We start from the raw sequence: 24,434 nt of genomic DNA, 5'->3' as shown, positions 1-24,434 counted from the left end.
TAGAGGATGGTTTCATTTAATAATTTGAGTTGTTTTAACACCAATTATAGTCAAACTATCGCAAACTGTTTGACTTGAAAAAATACAAAACAGATTTTTTTTAAAGAGCTGTTTGGGAGCCAAAAGAACCGGCTCTTTGTGGTGAGCTGAGCCGAACGATGGGCCGGAATGCCCATAGCTATCTTACAACACTATGCCAGTATTCCCCACACTCTGTGATGTCATGACAGTGCTCCTCAAGTCTTAAAGGAGCCGTGTGTCTTTTGTGAAATGAGCGATCGGTTTATGCGATCGGCCAAATTACCTATCGCCGATCGAGTCATAGGACGTGAATATCGTCCGATACCGATCAGTAGCCGATTGATAAGGGCAGCCCTACCGGTAATACTGTTAGCTGGACACTCAGTGGTGCTATGGTTTAATTTTCATTGCTAAATGGCCAACACAATAATACAAGGCAGCTTCATATCGAACTATTCATTTTATCTATTATTTATTTTAACTAAATTAAAATGAAACTGATAAAAATAGAGCAATCAGATTAAATTGAGTGTTGTTCAACAAACCTCAACCAACACGCCACACAGCAAGCATAGGCTATCTACAAAACGAACATGCCAAACAATATGTACAGTAGACCTGAAGATTTTATTCGGCAAGAAAGAGCATGTCCACCTTTCAGGCTTGAACACTGATCTTTTCGGGGTCACTTCATTCCATGACGTTTCAGATGCGGTGCTTGGTGTGCAAATGCACCAAATATGTTTTGCCATTTTTGCCAGCAGCGGGTAACGTGGCTCATTGGCGTTCCACAGGAGATGTCACTCATTTATGGGAATAATACAATCATTCCGATAATGGTCTTGGTGTCGAACGGCCCTTGAGCTAAAACAACGCAAGATGCGTGTTTGTTGTCCTATTCTGCATATTGCGGCGCCGTTTTGTGGCTGAACCACCGGCCCGCTCAGTTTTTCCGAAGGCCAGTCCGCCCCTGAATGGCCCCAAAGTGGTATGCCACATTACCAGTCCAGCCCTGCTGGTGTTTTTGGAATTACAATGATGGGAAAAATTATAATGCACTGGAATGCTATATTTCTGCTTTGGTCATGTAGGGTACTTGTTATCTCACACAACTCACTTACAGTTGAACATCTGGCTTCCAATGCATTCATTTAGGTTTATTTATGAGTCGCAAACTTGTTTGGCAACTTTATGTAGGCGATTCTATTCGTTCGGCTATCGATATTGGTTTCTTTTATAATGTTTACCCATTTTACCAGTACAACATTTTGCACCGGTGTTGTCCTATACTTTCTAAATAAATGAAATATCTTTCATTTTTTTGTTCCATTTGATTTTGGGGTTAAACATAAAATGGACATGTTTTTTTTCGTTAAATTCACCGTAACATTAATATAAATGTGCATACGAATATGCATCTATGGACAAAAACACACATAGAAATGAAAAGCAACGCAACAACTTTAAAGATAGAAAGAGACATCGAACAGCATGAATATCCAGGGAGACTGCTGCAAACCACAGCCCTGAAAACAACCTTTTGAAACTAAAAAAGCAAGGCCAAATTGCAACAGTGTGTGCGGGTATCTAGGTGCCCGCATGTGACCACCCTACTGTCATATCCGTTTTCATTAAATGGTGACATTCAGAAAGGCCACAATTTCCTTGGGTGGGGGGGAATACATGGCCAAAAAACAAACAACACAATTTACTCACCCTCATCTAAACCCAGTAATGCTTTCCCTTTGCGAACAGACATGGGTTACAGCAGTATTTCTCAATCCATTCCTGGAGGACCAACTTTTACAACTTTTAGATGTATACTTTATCTAACACACCTGATTCTACTGATTAACTAATAAGTAGAGTGCTCCATGACTTTAATTGGGTGTGTCAAATGAGAGACGTCCTCCAGGAAAGGACTGAGAAACACTGGCTTACAGGAAGAACAAAAATAAGACCATTTACATGTTGCCGTAAATTGTAAATATATACAGTGCTTCTGTCAGACTGTTTGGAAGGACTAGTCAAGAGGCATGGATCCAAATGCAGCATTTACTAACTCAGAAAAAGAAGAGGATGTACTGAAGATGAAAACAAAACATAACAGCAGTTCGCTGCTAACAATGAACGTAACACGCTTTCAAGAGTGCACCAACAAACAACCAACCAAGAACCGACAAAGACTATGGGAAGCATGAGGGCTATATACACATGAAGACTAATAACGAAATGAGAGACAGCTGGAAACAATGAAGGATGAAATTAGGAACACAGGCTTGATGAGGAAGACAACAACACATTACAAACTAAGAGTCTTTGGACAGAGAAACATTACAAAAGGGGTTCACACTGTGACAGCTGAATCAAAAGTCTTGGTTCACATCTGTTTTGTATTTTTCTAATTAAATAAAGTTTTAATTTGATTACAAATCAGCTAAATCTGAATTCCAGAATATCTTTGTATTTGGTTAGCCTCCTTTTTGCTGTAGTGACAAAATGCACTCGAGCTGGCAAAACCAAAACCTGATGATTCGTGTTATCCAGCATGATTTAAGGCTGCTTGAAAGAGCACCTGGTGTGTTTCAGTAAAAGCTGACCTATAAAATAATGCAGTATCTCAAATATTTCTTGTTCAGTTTACATCAAACTTTTCAGTGTTCTACGATTTTCAAAATTGTAAAAAGTTTATATCCAGGTAAAATCTGATTTTGAATCCCAGACTTTCAAACAGCATTGTCTATGCAAATCAGTTTCGCTAAGAATTGATAATTGCAGGCTTTACAATCTTGAGAAAAGAGCTTTAATCCATTATTGTGTCTAACCGGTTTCTGATTGGTTAATAGATGGTCTTTAAATCTGGGTGTCAGACTTAAAAACGGTGTGTCTGCAAGGGATAACTGACGTCTGAAAGTTTATAGAGAGTGCTGACATCCTCGCACTCACAGGCACATAGTTAGGGCCCTGTATTAGACAGCTGTCAGAACCCTCTGATTTGGTATGTCAGAGGTTAGACATTTTGACAGGCACTGAGACGGACTGCTAAACTCTGAGAGCCGCATGGCAGCATTATACAGGACAATCACAATGCAAGGACCCGTCAGAGATCTGTTATTAAAGTGTCTGTGGCATTGTCACCGTGCTAATGGCAAACTGGTGGTGCGGTGGGTGCAGGGGTCCTTCTTGGTTTGGCCAGGGGTGGTTGTGGCTATGCTTGACAGTTAGAACAGGGAGTGAAGGGATACTTAATGTGGTGTTAAAATTTCTGCAACAAAGTTAGTGAATGTGGAATAATTCTGTTTAAAAAGTTGTATCGTACTAAAAAGTTCTAAAAAATCTTTTGAAACAGCCATTGCCTCAGAAACACATAAACTGGCAGCCTAAAGTTTGGAATAATGTACAGATTTTGCTCTTATGGAAATTAATTGGTATTTTTATTCACTAAAGTGGCATTCAACTGATCACAATGTTTAGTCAGGACATTAATAACGTGACAAAACTACTTCAAAGAGTTCTCATCAAAAAATCCTCCACATGCAGCAATGACAGCTTTACAGATTCTTGGCATTCTAGCGGTCAGTTTGTCCAGATACTCAGGTGACATTTCACCCCACACTTCCTGTAGCACTTGTCATAGATGTGGCTGTCTTGTCGGGCACTTCTCAAGCACTTTACAGTCTAGCTCAGGGGTACCCACACTTTTTTGTGTGATGACCAATTCAATAAGATCTACCAACTAAAAACAACACAGTTTCATTTAAAATGATAAAATGCTTGTTGGGACTACTGCATGTATCCCTACATGGAATTAATCTTCTAATTAATAAAAAAATATATAATAATGTTCAATGTTGATATCATTCAGTTTTAAAACTAAACCCAAAACACCTACAGCACAATAGATTACAATAGCCAGGGCATTTACCTTATTCTGATGACTTGCACTGAATGGAATCAGACAGTTTTGCCTAATCCGGGCAGTAGCATCGAAATTTTGCGCTCTGTTCTCAGAAGTCCTTGGAAGGCTTGTATGAGCAAACCTAGTTGTCATGGCAACTGAATAAACAAAACCTCGCCTGGTCAATATTTACTCGTCAAGTGCAAGTCAGAAACTAAAAGAAGGACAGACATATTTATTTTTATTAAAATTTAACGAAAGTATATTTACATTTTCTGCGATCTATCAGCATTGCCTTTTGTGATCGACTGGTAGATCGCGATCGACGTATTGGGCACCCCTGATCCCACAAAATCTCAATGGGGTTAAGATCCATAACACTCTCTTTTCCAATCATCTGTTGTTCAATGTCTGTGTTTCTTTTCCCACTCTAACCTTTCCATTTCCTTTTTCAAAAGTATGAAAGTATTTTATTTATTTTTTACAATTCTTCCCATAAGACCTGCACCCCTGAGTCTTCTCTTTACTGTTGTACATGAAACTGGTGTTGAGCAGGTAGAATTCAATGAAGCTGTCAGCGGAGGACATGTGAGGAGTTTATTCCTCAAACTTGAGACTCTGATGTACTTATCCTCTTGTTTAGTTGTACACCTAGACTTCCACATCTCTTCTGTCCTTGTTAGAGCCAGTTGTCCTTTGTCTTTGAAGATTTTAGTGTAAACATTTGTATAAAATCAGTTTTTTGGCAATTTAAAAAATTGTATAGCCGTCATTCCTCAAAACAATGTTTTACTGTTCAGTTTCTAGAGAAAACTTCATTTTTAGCAATTTCTGACCTAATATTGACCTTAAGACATGCCAGTCTATTTCATACTGTGGCAACTCAAAAACAAACACAAAAACAACGTTAAGATAAATTTAACAAACCAAATAGCTTTCAGCTGTGTTTGATTTAATGGCAAGTGATTTACTAGTACCAAAATAGCAATTTAGCATGGTTACTCACGGATAAGGTGTTGGAGTGATGGCTGCTGGAAATGGTGCCTGTCTAGATTTGATCAAAAAGGACATTTTTCAAATAGTGATGGTGCTGTTTTTTTTACATCAATAATGTCCTGACGATACTTTGTGATCAGCTGAATGCCACTTTGGTGAATTAAAGCACCAATTTCCTTCCGAAACAGCAAAATTTGTACATTATTACAAACTTTTGGCAGCCAGTGTATATGATGCCTTAAAATACTGCCTACATAGGCAGCTCAGTATGTTTTGGAACTGAACAGAGAGAAAGAGAGAAATATGGTCCCCACACTTTTTAGCAAATTGATTTAAATGACTTTTCCAGTCCTTTGTGATTACTGCATAAGCATAAAAAAATTATAATAATTTTGATTCAGACTGATTTGTCTTCAAACTGTGAATCGGTTTGACCAGTTAATTTAAAATAACAGACTCAAAGAACGACTTGCTCACAAATCAAAATAATCATGTCTGGCATAAAGTTGTATTCTTCATATGCATTATCTAGCTGATTAAATAGTATAAATCAGAGCATAACTAGAAAAAAATCAATACATTAAATATAGAAAGTTGGATCTTTCATGACTTTTCTTTGACCTATACTATTTGATTAATTTTCATGAGAGAGAGAGAGAGAGAGAGAGAACACAAGAGTACAGTACCTCCATGGTTTGAGACTGATGCATGGCTTTGATTGCATTCTGTGCCATAGCCCTGGTAGAAAACGTGACAAACGCACATCCTGCAGGAGGGAGGGGAGGGAAGAGGAGGAACGTGGGAGGGAGGAGAGGAGAGGACGGAGGAGGAGAGACGAGAGAGAAACAAAACAAGACAAAAGGGTTGGACAGGTTGTTATAAAGCCAAAAAACTAAGATCGTACAAAGAACAACAGCAGACAACAGTGCTCTACAGTTACTAGAATAGAACAATCAACATTCAACATTCAGCTTCAGATAAACATTCAACATTCAACATTTTAGAGAACACAAAAGTGTCAGCACTTGAATCAGTTTCTTAGTTTAGTTTTGTGTGGTGGATTGGAAACCATGAGGTTAGAGCGTGCGGCTAGTCTCATTACACACAACATACAGCATACTCCTATTTCCTATTGAACTACAAAATAAATTATATTTTACATGAGTTATGAACTTGCAGTCTGAATGAAATGTGATAAAGCGAAAAGACTGGGCACCCCAAGATAATACAAAAGATGATAAACAACCCATCTGTCAACGTTGTCTTCGCTGGCTGCATACATAACAAACAGCGCAACTACTGCAGTCTGGTTCACAAGCGAGAGAGTCTTATGGTGCGTTCACATACAATGCAAGGAGTGTTTCGCGTGGCGTGATTACATATACAGTCAATGCAAAGATGCGAATAGACGCAAATTCACACAGGGCGGCATGAATGAAGCGAATGGTGCAACTCGAACACGTCAAGTCGTTTCTTTCGCATATTCGATTGAAAAATTTGCATGCCGCGTTGTTGCGAAAGCCTATCGGCATTGAGATTGTCCTGATGTCACTGACGTACTGATGTAGTAGCAGAAGAAATCTGGAAAAATTGATGAAAAAAATTGTTGTAGAGGTGTGTGGGCACCCGGTATTGTATGACACAACGTCATACATGTACAGAGACCGAACGAAAAAAGACATCGCTTGGAGGAAAGTGAGCGAGGAAGTTGGACTACCTGGTAAGTTCTGAAAATATGAGCGTCTACTTGATCTAGCTAGTACTTTACTTTGAAACAAGTCGTAGAAGCCCCTCCTCCTATCCTTTTCCGGAAGAGAAGGGGGAATACTTGCGGGTTTGCGTTACTCGCGCGAAGCGAGTTTAAACACGAATATATAATCCAGTGGTCAAACTCGCGCGAGCAATGCGATGCGAAAATTTTCTTCGTGTTGTATGTGAAAGCACCATTAGGGCCTGTTAAGACCAAATACATTCTTGTGCTAAAATAAGCTAGATGTAGTGCATCACAGAACGAAACACAAGTGTTTCGAGACATGCTTTTAAAAGTTGACCCCCATTTTATTTTACCTGGCTGCTCCAAAAAACGCGGCAATCCTGCACAAGACAAGGCGCAGCGATCAAAGACATCAAAGGCACAGTGGTCAAAAAGACTAACAAACTAACAATTTACCGATTTACTCATTGAATTTACCGATTACATTGAAATATGTTACTAAATATAATTATTTTGTGTATTGGCTCCCTGGCTTCAAAAACAGATTTGTAATGGAAACAAAGATATTGTCACATCCCAGCCCTAACCGATGTCATACATTTTTGTCTGAATAAATATGGGAACGATCTACCAGCAGCAACCCCTGGCCTTTCTTTTTAAACAACTGTAATAAAGACAAACGGTCCCTGGAGGCTGTCGAGTGTGTTCTGGGAGAGCTTGCAATGGGATCTGGGAAACAAAGTCTTGGATTCGAAGCAACGCAACTGGTGCCAAAAGATCAGGCCATATGGAGGCATGCTTGGGGAAAACGCAGTGCTGTTTGAAGAGCTCTACTCTACTATGCAGTCCAGCACATTTATACTTTTGGAGGACACCTGAGGGAAGCAATATTTCTGCTTTGCAGTACAGTTTTACAACCACATGGTTGCACTCTATATCTGCTGGCATTGTTTACCTGCTCCCGCGTACCTTCCCTTTCTTCTCTCTTTCTCATTAGCATCTCTCTGCTGCTCACTAATGCTCAGATACAACCTCCTTTATGTCTTCAGACCACGTGAATCTGGTCCCAGCGAACCAAAGTGCCGCCACAAGTGAAAATAGAACGAAAAGCTGTTTATTTTTAGTGCTGTTTAATTAGCTTCATCATTAAAGCAGTTTTGGACACTCAAAGGGTGATATTTGTGAGCACTGGCAGAGTGTGAAACTCTAGAGATAGCATCTTATGCAAATGCAGAATAAACGTTCTCTTTCAACTCTTGAAGACACTTTTTGCACTGACCTGTAACAGTAAATGAACCATCTGTTAAGCTTAGAAGACAAATTAACGCAGATTGTTTATTGTTATTACAATAACTTGATTCTGATTGGTCAGTCACGGCGTTCTGCGGTTTTTGTTTTTATTTTTTAGAACGATGGCAAAACTGTATAACCGATCATTGTCCCAGTCATCAGATTTTCTATCTAACTGTGCTAGGTTTATGTCAGTCATATCATAAAACTTTGAGGCCTCTTTCTTCTTACATGATAAAATTATATAAAAAGATCAAAAGACAAGATATCACCCTGATAATTATTTCAGGGTTTATTTAGCAATAATGAGTGGCTAAATGTGCATCATTTCTTACTTATTACATGTGTTTAACATGTCTCTCTGGTGTACTTGATTCTGATTGGTCAATCAAATGTTTTGGTATAATGACCTCAAAACAGTATAACTGAATGGGGTCGCAAACTACTGAATTCTTACAGGCAGAGACAGATTATGACTTGCATATGACAGTCATAATCCTGGGGCCAATTAGTAGGGGGGCTTGGGGGTTCGTTGTTCATGCCCAAAATGGATCACGCAGCCTTAAAGCTCAGGGCACCCCCGGGCAGTCAAGGGCCCCTGGGCAGTGGGCCCATTGGCCCGGTCGGTAATCCGTCCCTGCATACAGTAGTTATGGTAGCTCCACATGTCTCATTTTAAACCGCGGCCTCTTTCTTCTCACATAATGACATAATTTCAACTCAAATCAATATTTCATCTCCATTTATGTATTTATTTGGCAAGTAGTCATGTAATAAGCAGGATAATATGCAGTCAGTCAGTCTTAAATGCAAAATTAACCACTTCTGGTTGATACAAGAGTCCTGATGACCATTTAAGGGTTAGTATTTTGCCATAATGATCAGCTAACTGTATATTATTCCTTACTTATTGCACTTTTCTCTTGTACACTTCTTTCTAATAGGTCAATCATGACATTCTGCTGTCAAATATTTTTATATTATGACCTCAAAACTACATAATTGACCATTTTCACAAGCTACCGTATTCCTACATATAGAAGCTGTGGTAGTTTTTTTATGTTTCTTGTATCACCCCTCAATCTCTTCCTTCTCACATAATAACATCATTTCAATTTAAATTAGGATTTAATCTATTTGGTATGTATTAGTGTAATAAGCAGGATTATATACAGTCAGCCGGTCACTATCATACAATATATCCCTTAAATGTGATTCAGGCCCCATGACTCCTGATTCTGATATTGTTAATACCTTTTCTGAAGAAAGATACATACAAGCCTCAATATAAAATGCCATGGATTAATATTTACTAAGTCCATTATTTTGTAGAGGGGTGAAAATGAGAATTTCCACTGATGATTTTAGAGCTAAACTACAGGTTAAATAAACGTCAAAGCATCATTATTTTATTGTTAAAAATGAATAGTAGGCCTGTTACTAATATCAGTTAGCTTCAGAACCCCTGGTTGCATTAAATGCCAATGGTGTGTGAGTTTAAAACACTTTCGTTGTGTTGTTTTTTCAAACTTGGAGTGCCTATACCTTCAGACTTATTAAAGATATCTTAATATCCTTTTAGATTCCGGTTCAAAACAAACTTTTGGTCTCTTCTTTTTCAAGGAAAAACAGTTGAGCCCTAAGGGTGGCATTAATTGTTACATTTTACCCATCTTCATTAGCCGAAAACCAAATGCTGGTCGCATGATATGAAGAAAACATTAGTATTGAAGTACAAATAATGTTTAAACTAGAGATGTACCTTTATTATATACACTATTTATTAATAAGCAACATATTTGGCTCTTCAGTTAATGCAATACCTATATCTAGTTTCTGGATTTCAGAAATGTACATTTGCAAAGTCATTAGGAGTCCAAGCACCAAAGTATCTGAATTCCTTTGTAAACAATGGTTTATGTAATGCTTTTTTCTACACTAAAAGTGTCTGGGCAACAGAGAGCATAAATCAAAGAGATCCCAAACTTGGTAGAATTGTCCCAAATCTCCCCACTACTCAGGCACACACACACATATCCATCTGACACTAGGTGGTGCTATAATTAAGCAAAATTAATAGGCGAAAATGTCAATTTGACCCCCCCTGGATTATTATTGAATATTGATCCATGGCCTTTAATATTTTGGGTTTCATACATCATCATTTATGTATTTATTTCAACAGCTGAGGACCTGGTTGAGTTGACACTAAAAGACAGTTGACTAGGACTGTCAAATTAAAATAAAAAATGTGAATATTCATTGAATTTAAGAAAAAAATGCACATTCAAATTCTAAAACTGTGCATTTGAATTTTGGATGTGTTCCAAGCACTGACAATGACTTCAGATTGATCGCAAAAGGCTAGTCACAGTGCAACAAACAGAAAGCAGTTGTCTCATGATGCTTTTTAAAGCTCTTTTTAATTACAAACAGCATATAAAAACAGCGCTCCAGCCCGATACACTGAATAAAACAAACAAAGTGAAGCTAAGGCGTTTGTCTAGCGCAGTTTACATAGAAAAGAAAATGGATGGTTGCAAAAGCGTTCGGTGTGAACAGCCCTTTACAGTTGGTGGAGGTGCTTGGCCATTGTGTCTTGCTCTCTCATAAGCATTTCTCAGATTAAGCAATGAGTTTTTTTAAATGCTTTGTCAGGAAAGGAGTTCAACTTGGAAATGTGTGTCTCGAGATTCTAACATTCTGTTCCATTCTGTTGTGTTCCGTCTGATTGAACAGCCCCGGGCCTGTGTTCATAGTCTGAGCCGCTTTACCACCGAGTTCAACCAAATACCACTGCTATATGGGAAAATTGCTACCCTACATACAACTGTAACGAATAAAAACAATGTGGTATTTCACTGTTATTATGAAGCTCGAGTCTGGGTGAGTATACTGTGGCATCAGGGCCAGTGTAACACCATGTGGATTGCCTATTGAAGCCCCCCCCCTCATTTTACTTTTGTCTTAACATTTGAGAATATGGACCAACTAAAAAACATTTTTATATATTTATTTTATGCACATTAGTTGAAAATGGAATGTTCTTTATTTTAACACCCAGAAATGTTCTTTGCAATAATATAATGGTGCTGTAATGTTTATGTATTTAATGCGTCCTCTTGTGGACTAAGGAAACAATGTCAGTTTAAGAATCAGCTGACTTTAAAATTAAAGTATTATTTTAATTTTGAAATGTTTAAGGTAAAAATTCGAATTTAGATTTCTGCCCAATTGACAACCCTACAGCTGACTGTAAATTATCCTTACATAGCTCATAGTTGTATTGAATACAGTGCAAAATGAGATATAAACCTGGCATGCTACAACAGTGTCATCGAAATAGAATAAACGAGGGAGAAAAAGCAAGATAGAGGGATAGCAAGCACGAGAGATGAGAGTATTTTGAAGAAAGTGGGGTAGCTCCCAGGGCTCTGCGCTCGCATGTGGCCTGATCTATATTTTATTAATAGTGAAGTTCAATGATGATTGATAGACCGCTTTAATAACGCAGAGAGAGAGAGCCTGTTGTTACAACCGTACTGGTCCATACGTTTTACCGCACAACTCCTTTACATACATTGACACATCTATTTATTCATTCTATCCTTAATGGGAGTGGGATCCTCTCAAAGAAGCATTTCAAATATATCTCTAACCACAAGCTCAGCGAATAAAGTTAATCTCCTGTGGAATTAAAATATTCATGAGGGCAGGAGGAAAAGAGAGAAAATGTGGAATAAAGAGGGGTAACGGGAACAGGCTAAGGATGGAGGGATGACTAAAGGAGTGGATATGCAAGATAAATGAGTGGTAAAAACAGTTGGTGACTAGGGGCCCTCAAGTAAAAGCAGAGCATTGTGGGAAGTTGGAGTAATTCCCTGCAGGTTACATCAAGCAGGAGAAATCTTCACACATATGACAGAGTTTCTGGTGTTACTTTTTAATCATATAGTACACAAGCATGCAAACACGGTGGGGGAATTGCAACCGTACCTTTGAATGACCTGAAACGGGGGGGGGGGGTATTGTGACCGATATCACAACATTAAAACCACCTGTGTAGGTCCCCCTTGTGCCGCCAAAACAGTGCCAACCCGCATCTCAGGATAACATTCTGAAATACTATTCTTCTCATCACAATTGTACAGAGTGGTTATCCGAGTTACCATAGACTTTCTCAGTTCAAACCAGTCTGACCATTCTCTGTTGACCTCTCTCATCAACAAGGCATTTCCGTCCGCAGAACTGCCGCTCACTGGATGTTTTTTTTTTGTTTTTGGCACTAGACCTACACAATATTAGGCAGGTGGTTTTAATGTTGTGGCTGATCGGAGTGTATTTAACTGCTTTTTTGATCAGAATGTGAAAGATTGTGTAATTTTGAGAATTTTAAATTTTCAAGGAAATGTTTGATTGACAGCTGCTCAATGTATATTTAATGTGTGCACATATTTTTTACTGCAATTAATTATTCAAGTATCACTTAGCTGTGGTAAATCATTTAGTACAGGATAAGAAAATGAGGAATACAATATGAATATAAACAGTAGGCCCCTTAATAAAAGGGTCATATTCTATACAATTTTCCCTTATGTCCACTTATATTTTAAATAGTTTTCCTGCATCAAAAACAATCATCATTTAGTTTAACATTATAATTTTCCACCCTTTCTCTGTTCTTTATAATAAAACAGGATGTTTTTGCTACTGTACCTTTAAGACATCTATATTTGTCCTCTATTATGATTGGCAAGCCTCCAGTTAGTTTACTAACCTCCATAGGGGCAGGCCAACTTGCTAAATATTGAACTGTTTTTCTTAAGGATGCCATAAAATATAGATATATTGATTATTGATCGGCACGTTATTTTATTAAAATATTTTTGAGGCATTGATGTATTTGTACAGCAGTTTGATGGAAATGAGGAGGCGAGAACTGGGCTGGCGATATAAACAATATTTTAATGATTAACTTAAACAAAAGACAAACACACACACATGACGGACATGTCCGTAAACGATCTCTCTCTCGTCGCACCTCCTTCCGCAATCGGCCTTTATCCATCTCGGAGGCTTAATTAGCCTGATAAGGGTCCGAGTGTGTATAATCACGACCCGGCCCCGCCCTCCGCCCTGTCACAGTATTATAATTAGATGATATTTAAATTAGAATGCTTTCCGATTCACTAATTGGCCTCTGTTCAACTGTTTGGCGTAATAATGTTGGGAGACCACAAGAGGGTGATATCACATTTACTAAAGCCGGTCGCGGTCCCACACGCACACACTGGACGAGCTGAATCGGTGCAGCAAAGGGCAGTACAAAGTTATGAAAGATTTTGTACTTGTTCAAAATGAAGCAAGTGACATTGATGTGAAACTGCTTTAAATGCACAAACTGAACGATTACAAAAGGTGATGTTTGTTATGCGTTTTCTCTGTATGTAGCGCTGAATAGGTCTTTCATTCAACCTGTCAAACCTGAACGTTGCCGGTGTGTGCGTACCTTTGTAGAAAAGAATTGTTATGAGTTTTAGAACACGCCATGTTGTCCACCACACGCTTCCGCGACCCCTTTAATTTACCCTGCCGCCCACACTTTACCAAAGTTGCGTAGAGACAAATAATTGCTCTTTTGTGCAACGAGCAGCCCAATTTATATTTAAAAAAAAATCCATATATATATATATATTTACATTATATTTTCTTTATCAATGAGCATCGATCTCAAGCCTAATTTTCCCCATTATTTTGTATCATTGGGATTTAAAAAAAATAGTTCAAAAGGCGCAGGTATACTTCGTTTTTTTCACTTTCCGGAATGGATCGCGCCTGGCCGACCATGTTACATTTGCGAGAATACTTTTCTGACCATGAGCGAACACGAACACGTTCAGCGCATGTGCACTACAACTGCTTTTTGATACTCTTAGTACAGTCAATGGCCAGTGCGTGCACATACGACATGCACAGATGTGGACCGTGTGCTTGTGTCAAGAAAATCTAGGTGGCGTATTTCACGAGGGAATGTACTACAATCAACGTAGTTGATTTGAAAATTATACAAATATAAAACGAATGATTTGAAGTTGTTGATTAGAATTATCCAAACAATAAATAGTTTGTATCCATATATATATAAAAATATTTTAAATAGATGGAGAGTGTGGGGAGACCGACTCCATTGTGTAATTCACAGTGCGTCATGGAAGTGGGCGGTCCCTGCAGAGAGTACTTTGGTGGTCTTTGTTAGCCACGATTCTCTGATTGGTGTATAGTTTCTCTTCAGGATCTCAGGTAGTGTAGTTCTTCACCAGAAATTGTGCTGTTTAACATCATTATTAAGTTTAAATAATGCTGATGGCTTCAACAGGAGCATATCATTAAAGGTTTAAAATATATCGTTAAAAGTTCGCCTATGGAGAAAATGAATGGGATATTTTCCTTTGGAACTCAACTGCTGCGTTCAATTATGCGGCTATGTGGCTGGGGCTAACCAGCGTATTTCCAGCACGATGCCACAAAAATGGAAGCAGAGTGACTGACAAAATTTCCCGTCAACTTGTCGCAGCTGGTTACGACAAAAACTCAAATGGAAAATAGTTTCAGTTGCTTGTCACTATATTGCATCACGACTGATTAGGACACGATGTTCGATTAGCACATAATTGGAACTCCTGTCATTTGAATCCTACAGAACGTCCCATAACGTTTGGGTAAATTGATGTCTACCTAGTACATTCAACTTTTTCTTTTTTAAAAAGAATAAATTGTGTTTTCCATTGTTACCTTTAAATAAAAGAAAACCTCCAAACCCAGAAAAGTCCACTCAATATATCAAGTATATATTGTGAGCTACAGTATATATTTATACACAAGTGTGTGTTTTTCTCACCTCGGCTGAGTCCATCTGGTCCCCTCAGAATACGGCACTCCTCGATCTGACCGAAGGCAGAGAACATGACTCGGATGTCGTTCTCGTTGCATTTCTTCGACACCATGCCGATGAAGAGCTTTCTGTCCTCCACCGCTGAGTGAGAGGAAGGGTGGAGAAAACAAGTATGATGAACAATGTGGGAAGATATTAAAACTCTCTGTCCGACACAAAAACACACCTTTCTGCCTTTGATTTTGTTTTACTTTCACTTTACTTTCTTTTCTATCTTTGGTTTCAATGGCTGGAGCACTCTTTGGATGTAATCCGTTTGTGTGTGTGAGAGAAAATAATGCGTCTTTTTAGGAATTTCCTACTTATAAGCTTGGCAGTCGTAATTACGATGTGCGTTCAAGAGATTTTGGTTGTGAAACAATGGAAATGCTGGGCAGTTTCATATATCTTTCTCACTTTTTCATTTAGTTACTGAAAAAGACAGAAGGCTTTTTAGCGCTAGCGCAACATAATGAAGAGCAAAGTGTGTAATTGACGCTTTATGTGTGTATTTTATCATTCCTGTGCTGCCACATATGATGGAAATGTAGTTTTTCCTCACAAGCCTGTTGCCTCATAAACTGACTAAATGAGCAGTATTTTCTGGGAAGCTTTATTGCTATTATTCATCAACAGTATGCAAATGCAAACCGCTTCTGCTATGATTCTTTAATTTATGCGCCCCCAACTCGAGGCTCAAAGTTTCCCACTGGTAGTTACAACATGATGCTCAAGTGCGGTCATCTCGTAATTTCACCCTTCAGATGTTTGAATCTGAAATCGCATGATGGGAGGGAGACTGATCAAGAAGCAAATAGTTTAAATAAATGTATAAATAAGAGCAGTGAAGTCATATTTTTTGTTGAAGGTTTGCGGCTGTGCATGCTGAGAGTGTATGTTTGTAAGAGAGAGAGAGACGTAACTGTAATCCAATTTTTGTAATGAAGAATGTGTCAGCTCTTACCACCGGGCGGCCGATAATCCAGCCGCTGCACTCGGGGAAATCGATAGCTCACTTGTTTATTTTGCTGTCTGAATTGTTTGTGCATTTAACAGCGAAAGGATGAACCAATGATAAGTGCAGTTTCAAAGGCTGCCCTTCTCTCACACACACACACACAAACACTGTATTATACCAATAGAATATTAACCATGCATTCAAAGTTTGATGGGTGATAGCATTCACTAATAGGTAGATCTAATGCATTACTGCTCTGCATACAGCAAACACCTCATATGACTTTATGAGAATGACATCATCTCTTTGATACTTTTGAGATGTAGGAGAACATCTATAACATCACTATCACTCAAGAGAGACAGAGAGACTCTGTCTCTCTTGAAAAAGTTTTTTCTACTGGCCACGTATCTGAGCTTGTGCCAGTTTTTCACATTCTGTGACTTTTAACCATAGAAAAGATGGCTCAGGGCTGGAGAAATGGACTCCCTGACAGCTCCTTGAAGTCTACGTGAAATGGCATTCGCAACCTGTTTTCCTTAAGTCGTTTGAAATATTTCTTAAACTGGATAAACAAGAAAAATGCAGGATGTTCTCCCACCTCCTACTTGAACATAACCACTGGAACTGCACTCTGAGTCGGACATCCGACTTGTCGGTGCAGATCGATCAACACCCGACCTCACTGAGAAGCGTCATTTGATGTCAATTTCAAGAAGGTAGCTGGTTTATGTCAAAGGTAAAATCAACCTTTGATGTATTTTAACTACAGGAGAAGATGTATGAACATAGAAGAAGTGGTTGTGCATCAGTGAGTGTCCACATTTTCACTTATTTTGCTCGCTAAAAAATGTTCAAGTCCAGTTCATTTTCTCCATAAGCAAAATATTTTTTTAACAATAACTCATAAACCTTTAACCTCTTCAACTAATTTTTGGGCTGCCATCTGCAATTTCTCACACTCCAATTTAAAAGCTCATCATTTATACATTCTGTGGACTAATTGCCAAAAAATATATATTTCTAACTGTGGTATTAGGGCAACAAAACAAACTGTACAGTCACGTTGCTGAGAATGAGAGCTTTTATTTAACATGATTTAACATGTCTATTTGAAAGACTTCAAATTAATATTTCTACCACATGACCTCTAGGTGGCGCTGATTTGCGACACAAATGCTTTCAAGCCTTATTTTGTTATTTTTTTGTAACATAAATGTAGAAGTGATTGTCATCCATGAAAAGTCCAGAGTCTAAGCTTTCAAGCGATACCACATATGCCTGACTTATGTATTCAGAAACTTCAGAGAACATTTTAAGCGTAAACGTTTTCCGTGACATAGCGCCCCATTTTAGACCTGCAGAGTTGAAGAGATTAAAGACAGACATAATGTGTGCTCCAAGGATGTTAATCGATGGGATATGATTTTTCTGAAGCCATCAGTCTGCATTATTTCATCTTCATTTCTACAAATATGTGTTTTCAAGCAGAATTCTAGAAGACCCACCAGTCAGAGAATTGCAGCCAACAAAGTGCACCAAAAGAGCTCTGCAGGGAACACCCAATTCTATGATGTAATCGAGACGGCCTCCCTACACTCTAAAACTACTTAAATATGTGTATATATTTTGCAATTAACTGAAAATAGATGGTTTCTCTGCTTATAATTAACAAATTTAAAACTTTATTAAAGACTTTAAGTACACAGTCTTGTACCTTTGTCTTTAAACGCTTTTTTTTGTGCTTCAAATAAAAATTTGTAATGTTGTGATTCACCTTGGAGTCGGTTGGTTTGGTTCATGGCTTACATTGCTTTTATGGAGAATTGATGAAATCCCTTTGGATACTTTAGGAACAAAGGCACCTAAAAAAGTGGGCAGGAACGGTTGCGCTCTATACAAGTTAAGCTCAATCAACAGCATTTGTGGCACAATGTTAATTTCAATGAAAACTAATTTCGACGTAAGCCCTCGTTTATTAATAAAAAACGAAATTTGCCATTACAGTTAGGCACTTACAATGGGAGTGCATGGGGCCAGTCCATAAATATTCAAATACACACTGATTCAGAAGTATTTCCACAAAACATAAACATTATACGGTATACATAGACTAGCTCATTACTATTAGCCAATAGCTGAATAGCTAGCACTAACACTGCATCTGAAGTGCTACCATGACTTATGATTGACTTGAACACTTTAAGGTCGGAAGTGGGTAAATACAACTTGAACAGTCCCACCAGTCAGTTACGTCACTGTTTAGCCCTCAAGTCAGAGGAAACATAGGCCAATTTTGAGAGAGGTTTGCAGACAACTCCAGCACCATTTCGGTGGACTCCTAACCACATCTTTAAAATTGTTTTGTGAGCAATACGATTTTATACGAGTGTGTGTACGTGTGTGGGTCACTGCCAGGGCAAACACTTAAACTGTTCTTGACCCATGATCCTCCTAGGTTTCAATAATTCAGCCATCTCTCAGTCCCTCACACACACATTCACACAGATCCACTGAGAGACGAACCCAAAGTACAAACGTACATTCGGATGACCCAAGACAAATAAGAGATGCATACAAACACTCACCATTTGATTTCTCGCTGTCTGCGGGCTTCATCTGTATGGGGTGGTGCATCTGAAACACAGGACGCACACACACACACACACACACACACACACACACGGGTTACATTACACACAAACACTTGACAACAGAGCACTGCACATTTACTTCAGCACACTCGTTAACACTCACACTAGCACAGAGAAACAATCAACCTTGTCGCTGATGTACTACATTATGGCTGTAATCTTGTTAATGTATCGTCATTTTTTTGCAGCGTCTATTCTTCACCTCGGTAGACTAACGGAATGAAGACGTACGCATGTGTTTGGGGTTTCATGAAGGTGATTTGTCAGCACTTTGCAGATGAAACGTTTATTGCGTTCCATCTTTCTCTTGCACACACTTGTATTTGTCCTCTCCATCTCTTGACATACATTGATTTGGGGTTTTTTTTTAATAAGAGGGTGTGCATACAGAATGCAAGCTTACATTTTGTCTGCAAACACTGTATACAACCTATTATTATTTCAAAGTAACATGTGAAATGGTAAACAAATCAGTGCAGCTATAAAAAAAATTAAACTGTATGCTACAATATTGTCACTGGACCTCATTACATTTATTACATAATTCTGTGAGGGAAGTTCAGCTATTATCTTAAAAATAAATACTTCCAATCCTGCATACAGCACATTTTGGCAAATGTCATCCAGGTATCTCATGCATGGGTGTTTCTAAATAAAACCAATCGATTTAAACTTTTTTTCTTGCAGTCTTTTTGTCACATTAAAACTCAATTGGAAACTTTTTCCCAGAGATTCATCGTTTATTTTTTGTACTTTTTAAATACCTTTTATGCAAATATTTTATTGTTTTTGACTTTTAATATGAAACAATGAAAATCTGCTTCAAAACAACACATTTTTACATATTTAAAACTATGATAATCTAAACAAAGAGTGAAATAAACAAACTTATTTCAATATTTATTGTGTGACAATAAATTCTATGATTTTTTCCCAAACTGTATAGCAGTTACATATATACATATATTTAAGCAATATCACACAAGCAAAAGTGCGATATGGCCATTCATCAGCAGTGGTAATCACAGCAGTGCTGATTTAGGGCCATATAGCACGATTGTGAGTGTGATATTGCTAATATACAACAGTTCAATGAACAAGTAATTTTTTTTTTAATTAGGAACAATTTTGTACAGTCATAAAAAACGCATTTGTGCTTGCAGAGCACTCCCAAGCAGAGATGCTGTTAGCTTTATGAAGATCAGCTTTCTCAGTTGTAAAATCAGCATCCATGCGGGGGCATTTCTCCTTATTTTGCGATAGCTGGTGCACAAGAGTCGATCACTATAGAAACCGCAATGTCCTCTGCCATTTTAAACAGCACCCATTGTGTAATCAATCAGTCTGTTGTGTCTCTCAGCTGTGATGAGCCATAATGCTGAAGTTGTTTGTTTAAAGCCGTTTACAGCTATTTTCTAGATTTAGTAGTGTAGTAGTAATACAAGCAATCACAAAGCGCTGTTGTATGTAAACGGCTGATGCTGTTTATGCTGTATTAAGGGTAAATGTGTTAATCGCGATTAACTCTTTCCCCGCCAGCGTTTTTAAAAAAAGTTGCCAGCCACCGCCAGGGTTTTTGACGATTTTCGCTAAACTTTAATGGCCCGCAGAATATTTTCTTCCATGAATATATGAAGATGCTATATATCAAAATAAAGATCTGAGCCTCTGCTTTTAGGCAAAAAAACGATTTTATTTTATCTTCATTTGTTCTTTTTTTATTGCCACTTGAACAGAGGTAGGTTTTGTCAAAAACAACATTTCGGACAAAAAGCTGAGAAAAAGGCATTTTTATAAAAACAAGTGCTTTAGTATTAGTATGGCGTTCCCCTTGACGTTTGAGACGATCGCAGTCTGTTTCTTTGATCAAAGAGTTGCGTACTCTTTCAAAACATGTGCGCTGGTCTTCCTTACCGTATACCACCTAAAACACGGATACCCGGAAAATTCTGTGTTTGGCGGGGAAGCGTTTTTTCATAAAACCCGGAAAATTCCGTGTTTGGCGGGGAAAGAGTTAAGAAAAATTAACACATTAAATTTTTTTTTTTTAAAAATCGCATGTTTAACGTGTTCATCATGACAACTCTAATATTAAAGCAATTCATGTTTTAAATGTAATCTACATAAATATATTATATTAGAAATATGTTACTCAAGTAATTACAAGAACTGAAAATGCAAGTTTGACTTTAGAAAGTAATTAGATAACAGTAGCTAATTACTTTTTAAGCAAATTAGACATATCACTGATGACAACAAGCCTAAATAATACATTTCAAGACCCATGTGTTCTGTTTTATTGCATGCGCTCCATCTTTGAAAGCATGAACCCGTCCTGTGTGTTCGCCCCCTAAAACGAAACTTTCATTCATTCTTCGATTTAAACAATTTTTTTTTTCTCCTCCTCTTGAGTTCTCTGCAGCTGTATGTGTGGATCAACAGTTTGAGTCCAGCTTTGATCTAATGCCAGTCCAAAGTCAGTCTGTCTAACACACACACACAGCTCTGTATGACATCTGTCTCCTTATGAATGTCAGCTTATACTGTATTTGGTATTCATCTCTGTGTGCCCGGCGTGTCCTCACATTGGTCTTGTGTGGGTGATCTTTCTCTCGATAAAGGCCATGGCACTAATTACAGGGATCATGCTCTCCACCTCCGATACCTATTTCTCATTAAATATGCATGTGTGCTTTCACAAATCACACACATGCACACACACACACACCCACACACACACACACACTTGAATGCAGTCACAGTGTCTGGGGTGAAGACAGAGTGACAGCCCCATAACTCTTGAGTTGGATGAAATTTTAATGGCAGTCAGAAATGACTGAAGATATAATTTACTCCATGTCACCGTTGACCTTTGAACTTTAACACACACACCTAACTTTCCTTAACTCTTTCTGTTCTACTAACGGTTTACAAGGCATTTTAAGGCCTTCTGGTTTTCTTGGCGTGTTCGTGTGTGTGTAGTCCAGGAGTTTGAGGACACACACAGTAAAAGATCACAAGAATCAGACAGATGGGCACACAGTGGGGATTTTATAAGCTGCCACACTCAACCACACACACTGGCATGCATTTTGGAGCACTCTACAATATGCAGTTAAAAAAACAACACACTTCAACTACCACTAATAGAGTGAACACTAACACAAAAACACACACAAAAAGCACAAGACCTTCTTGATACCAATTCAGGCTTTGATGAATAACATCTGTCAGAGTTATAAACCGATAACCACTTACACAAACACTCACTTGTGGAAACATTTTAATCAACTCTCTCAAATAGAGCAGTAAGGATGAACCAGTGTGTGTGTTTGTGTGTGTATGTGTGTGTGTGTGTGTGTGTGTGTGTGTGTGTGTGTGTGTGTGTGTGTGTGTGTGTGTGTGTGTAATGTGCACAGAAATCTAATCAGGCATCATTCTGATCTATGTATAATACATGACACTGCTTTACAGTTATTGCTGGATCACGATGAAGTAAATTTTTTGCTGATTTTGACATTATCTCTGTTAGATTTAGACACCATTACTGCTGTGGTTTATTTCAGAGGAGTGATGCCCTAAAAATGAAGAAATGACTGAACTTGGATTAAAAACACATTTATGGAAAGACATTTTAGTATTGGGAAGTCCAACTCATTTTAGTGAATTGGTTCAGATTGTTTGACTCAATGACTGGGACAAAAAGATTCACAGATTGATTATCATCGTGTCACCGCTCAATATGCTCAAAAAAGTCTCTGCTGTGAATTTTATATTTTTAGTGAAATAAATCAGACAGACATCACTACAACATTTGTTCCTCATTGGTGATTAATTATTGTAAAAAGAAAATGTCATTAAATATGAATTATGTTGTGCTTTCCTTGTTATTGAGTGTGCTTAACATGCAGCACACATACACACAATATTGAATTGTATTTGTATTGAATTCTATGAGCAGTGCACTGAACAAATGTGCAATCATTTTATCTTAGAGAGAGAGAGAGAGAGAGAGAGAGAGAGAAACACTCACAGCTGGTGGATACTCTAAGATACACTTAAAGACATGTCCTACATTTCTGTAGCTTTCAATCATCCTCTGACTCTCTCTCTCTCTCTCTCTCTCTCTCTCTCGCTCTCTCTCGCTCTCTCTCGCTCTCTCTCGCTCTAAGATAAAATGACTCTCTCTCTCACACACAAACACGTTGGTGCGGCTATCCTCATGAGGACTCTCCATAGACATAAAGATTTTTATACTGTATGAACTATAGATTCTATCCCATAACCCTACCTCTAAACCTAACCCTCACCAAATACTTTCTGCATTTTTACATTTAAAAAATAAATGTGCTTCATATGTTTTTTTAAGCGATCTGAATTATGGGGACACTAGAAATTTCACATTTATAGCATAATACCATTGCAATTACCAGTTTGTAACCTAAAAAAATGTCCTTGTAAACTACCCCGCCCACCCACACACACACAACACACCCAAACCCACCCACCCACACACACACACACACACACACACACACACACACACACACACACACAACACACCCAAACCCACCCACACACACACACACACACACACAACACACTAAAACCCACCCACACACACACATAGACGCACGTGCGTGCACGCACACACACACGCACACACAGGTAGTCTGATTATGTTGCAATTGATGTGATATTTGTACGTGAATTCTTTAGGTCTGCCGTAGGCTACAGATTTTGGAATAGGAAAACAACATTAACAAATGAATGACATATTTAAAAACAATAAGATGACATGAATAAATACAACATTTTAAAGAGACTCACACATACTGACAGTTTCATCTTTAAGTTTGCGTTTGAGAGTCTCTTTAAAGTGTTTTTTCCCCCCTCTCTCTGGGTGTATATGTGAGTATTTTTGTTTTAACAATCATCTCATTATGATTTATTTATTCCATCCATCCATCCATCCATCGTCAACCGCTTATCCTGTGTACAGGGTCGCGGGGGGCTGGAGCCTATCCCAGCTAACATTGGGCGAAAGGCGGGGGACACCCTGGACAGGTCGCCAGTCCATCGCAGGGGATTTATTTATTATTATTATTTATTTACTTTTTATTTTATTTGATTAGCTGCAGTTGACAGTAACCTTTTATACTGTTCTGTACACACATACAAATACATACTGGAGGTAGAAACATACTGTAAACATATACGTACACTATAAATACGCTATAGCGCCTGTTGCGGTAATGCCAAGAATGCAACGTATAATTGCATTGAGCAATTCCACGAAAATGTCAACCATACCATGGAAAAATTACATTTTAAGCAAAGGCACAAAACCCTTTAAAATTGTTCAATTAGATCTATATTTGACTGTATTATAGTGCTATCATGTATTATTCTATGAAATAGCATTGTCTGTCCACCTCACATGAGGCATGCACCATTTCTAAAACAAAATAGCCATAAAACAGCCATATTTTATGATTGCAAAAAAGTGATCAAATGACTATATTTTCTCTTTATGTTAACAAAAGTCATTTTCCAGAGAGACAAGGAATTATCTGAAAAACATGCACACTTGTTTTACATTATAAGAGCCACATTTATGCTGTGTCACGTCTCTAACGCTGGAATTGCCCCATTACATTATGAACTTTGTTTTGATATATTTCGGAATGTAGCTGTGCATGAAATCGAGCTTGTGCGCCTAGAAGTGATTAAGTTCATGTAATTGTGTAGAGAATATTTTAAGCTTCAAAGCCAAAGTATACTTCGGTTTTCACGTACCGCTTCATTTCGCAAACAGTGACGCAAATTTTTCGTGTCGTAAGTGCTTGTGTCTGCTGTTGACGGTAGTAAAAAGCATCAGAAAGCAGTCATAAGCCCAAAGTATACTTACTTTTATGTGAAAGCTTAGCGTCTGCGTACTGTTGAATGCGAGCCTTTCAATGTATACTTCA

The 24,434-nt window shown here is 38.1% G+C and overlaps 1 protein-coding gene across 18 annotated transcripts in view; it reads right to left on the bottom strand.

The window, feature by feature from the left end:
• celf2 (cugbp, Elav-like family member 2) overlaps window positions 1–24,434 on the bottom strand; it is a 209,125-nt gene that overhangs the window by 34,277 nt on the left and 150,414 nt on the right. For all 18 annotated transcript variants that reach the window (XM_052118476.1, XM_052118472.1, XM_052118474.1 and 15 more), the window contains 3 exons: window positions 18,397–18,445; window positions 14,818–14,952; window positions 5,602–5,681 (listed from right to left, as the gene is read on the bottom strand). In XM_052118476.1, coding sequence (XP_051974436.1) covers window positions 5,602–5,681; window positions 14,818–14,952; window positions 18,397–18,445 — 264 coding nt within the window. The remainder of the gene's footprint in view (window positions 1–5,601; window positions 5,682–14,817; window positions 14,953–18,396; window positions 18,446–24,434) is intronic.

Source organism: Xyrauchen texanus, chromosome 45, assembly GCF_025860055.1.
Source record: "Xyrauchen texanus isolate HMW12.3.18 chromosome 45, RBS_HiC_50CHRs, whole genome shotgun sequence".
In the NCBI taxonomy this organism is placed as follows: Eukaryota; Metazoa; Chordata; class Actinopteri; order Cypriniformes; family Catostomidae; genus Xyrauchen; species Xyrauchen texanus.
Note: the sequence above shows the minus strand (reverse complement) of the source record. Positions and strands in the feature narration are given on the sequence as shown.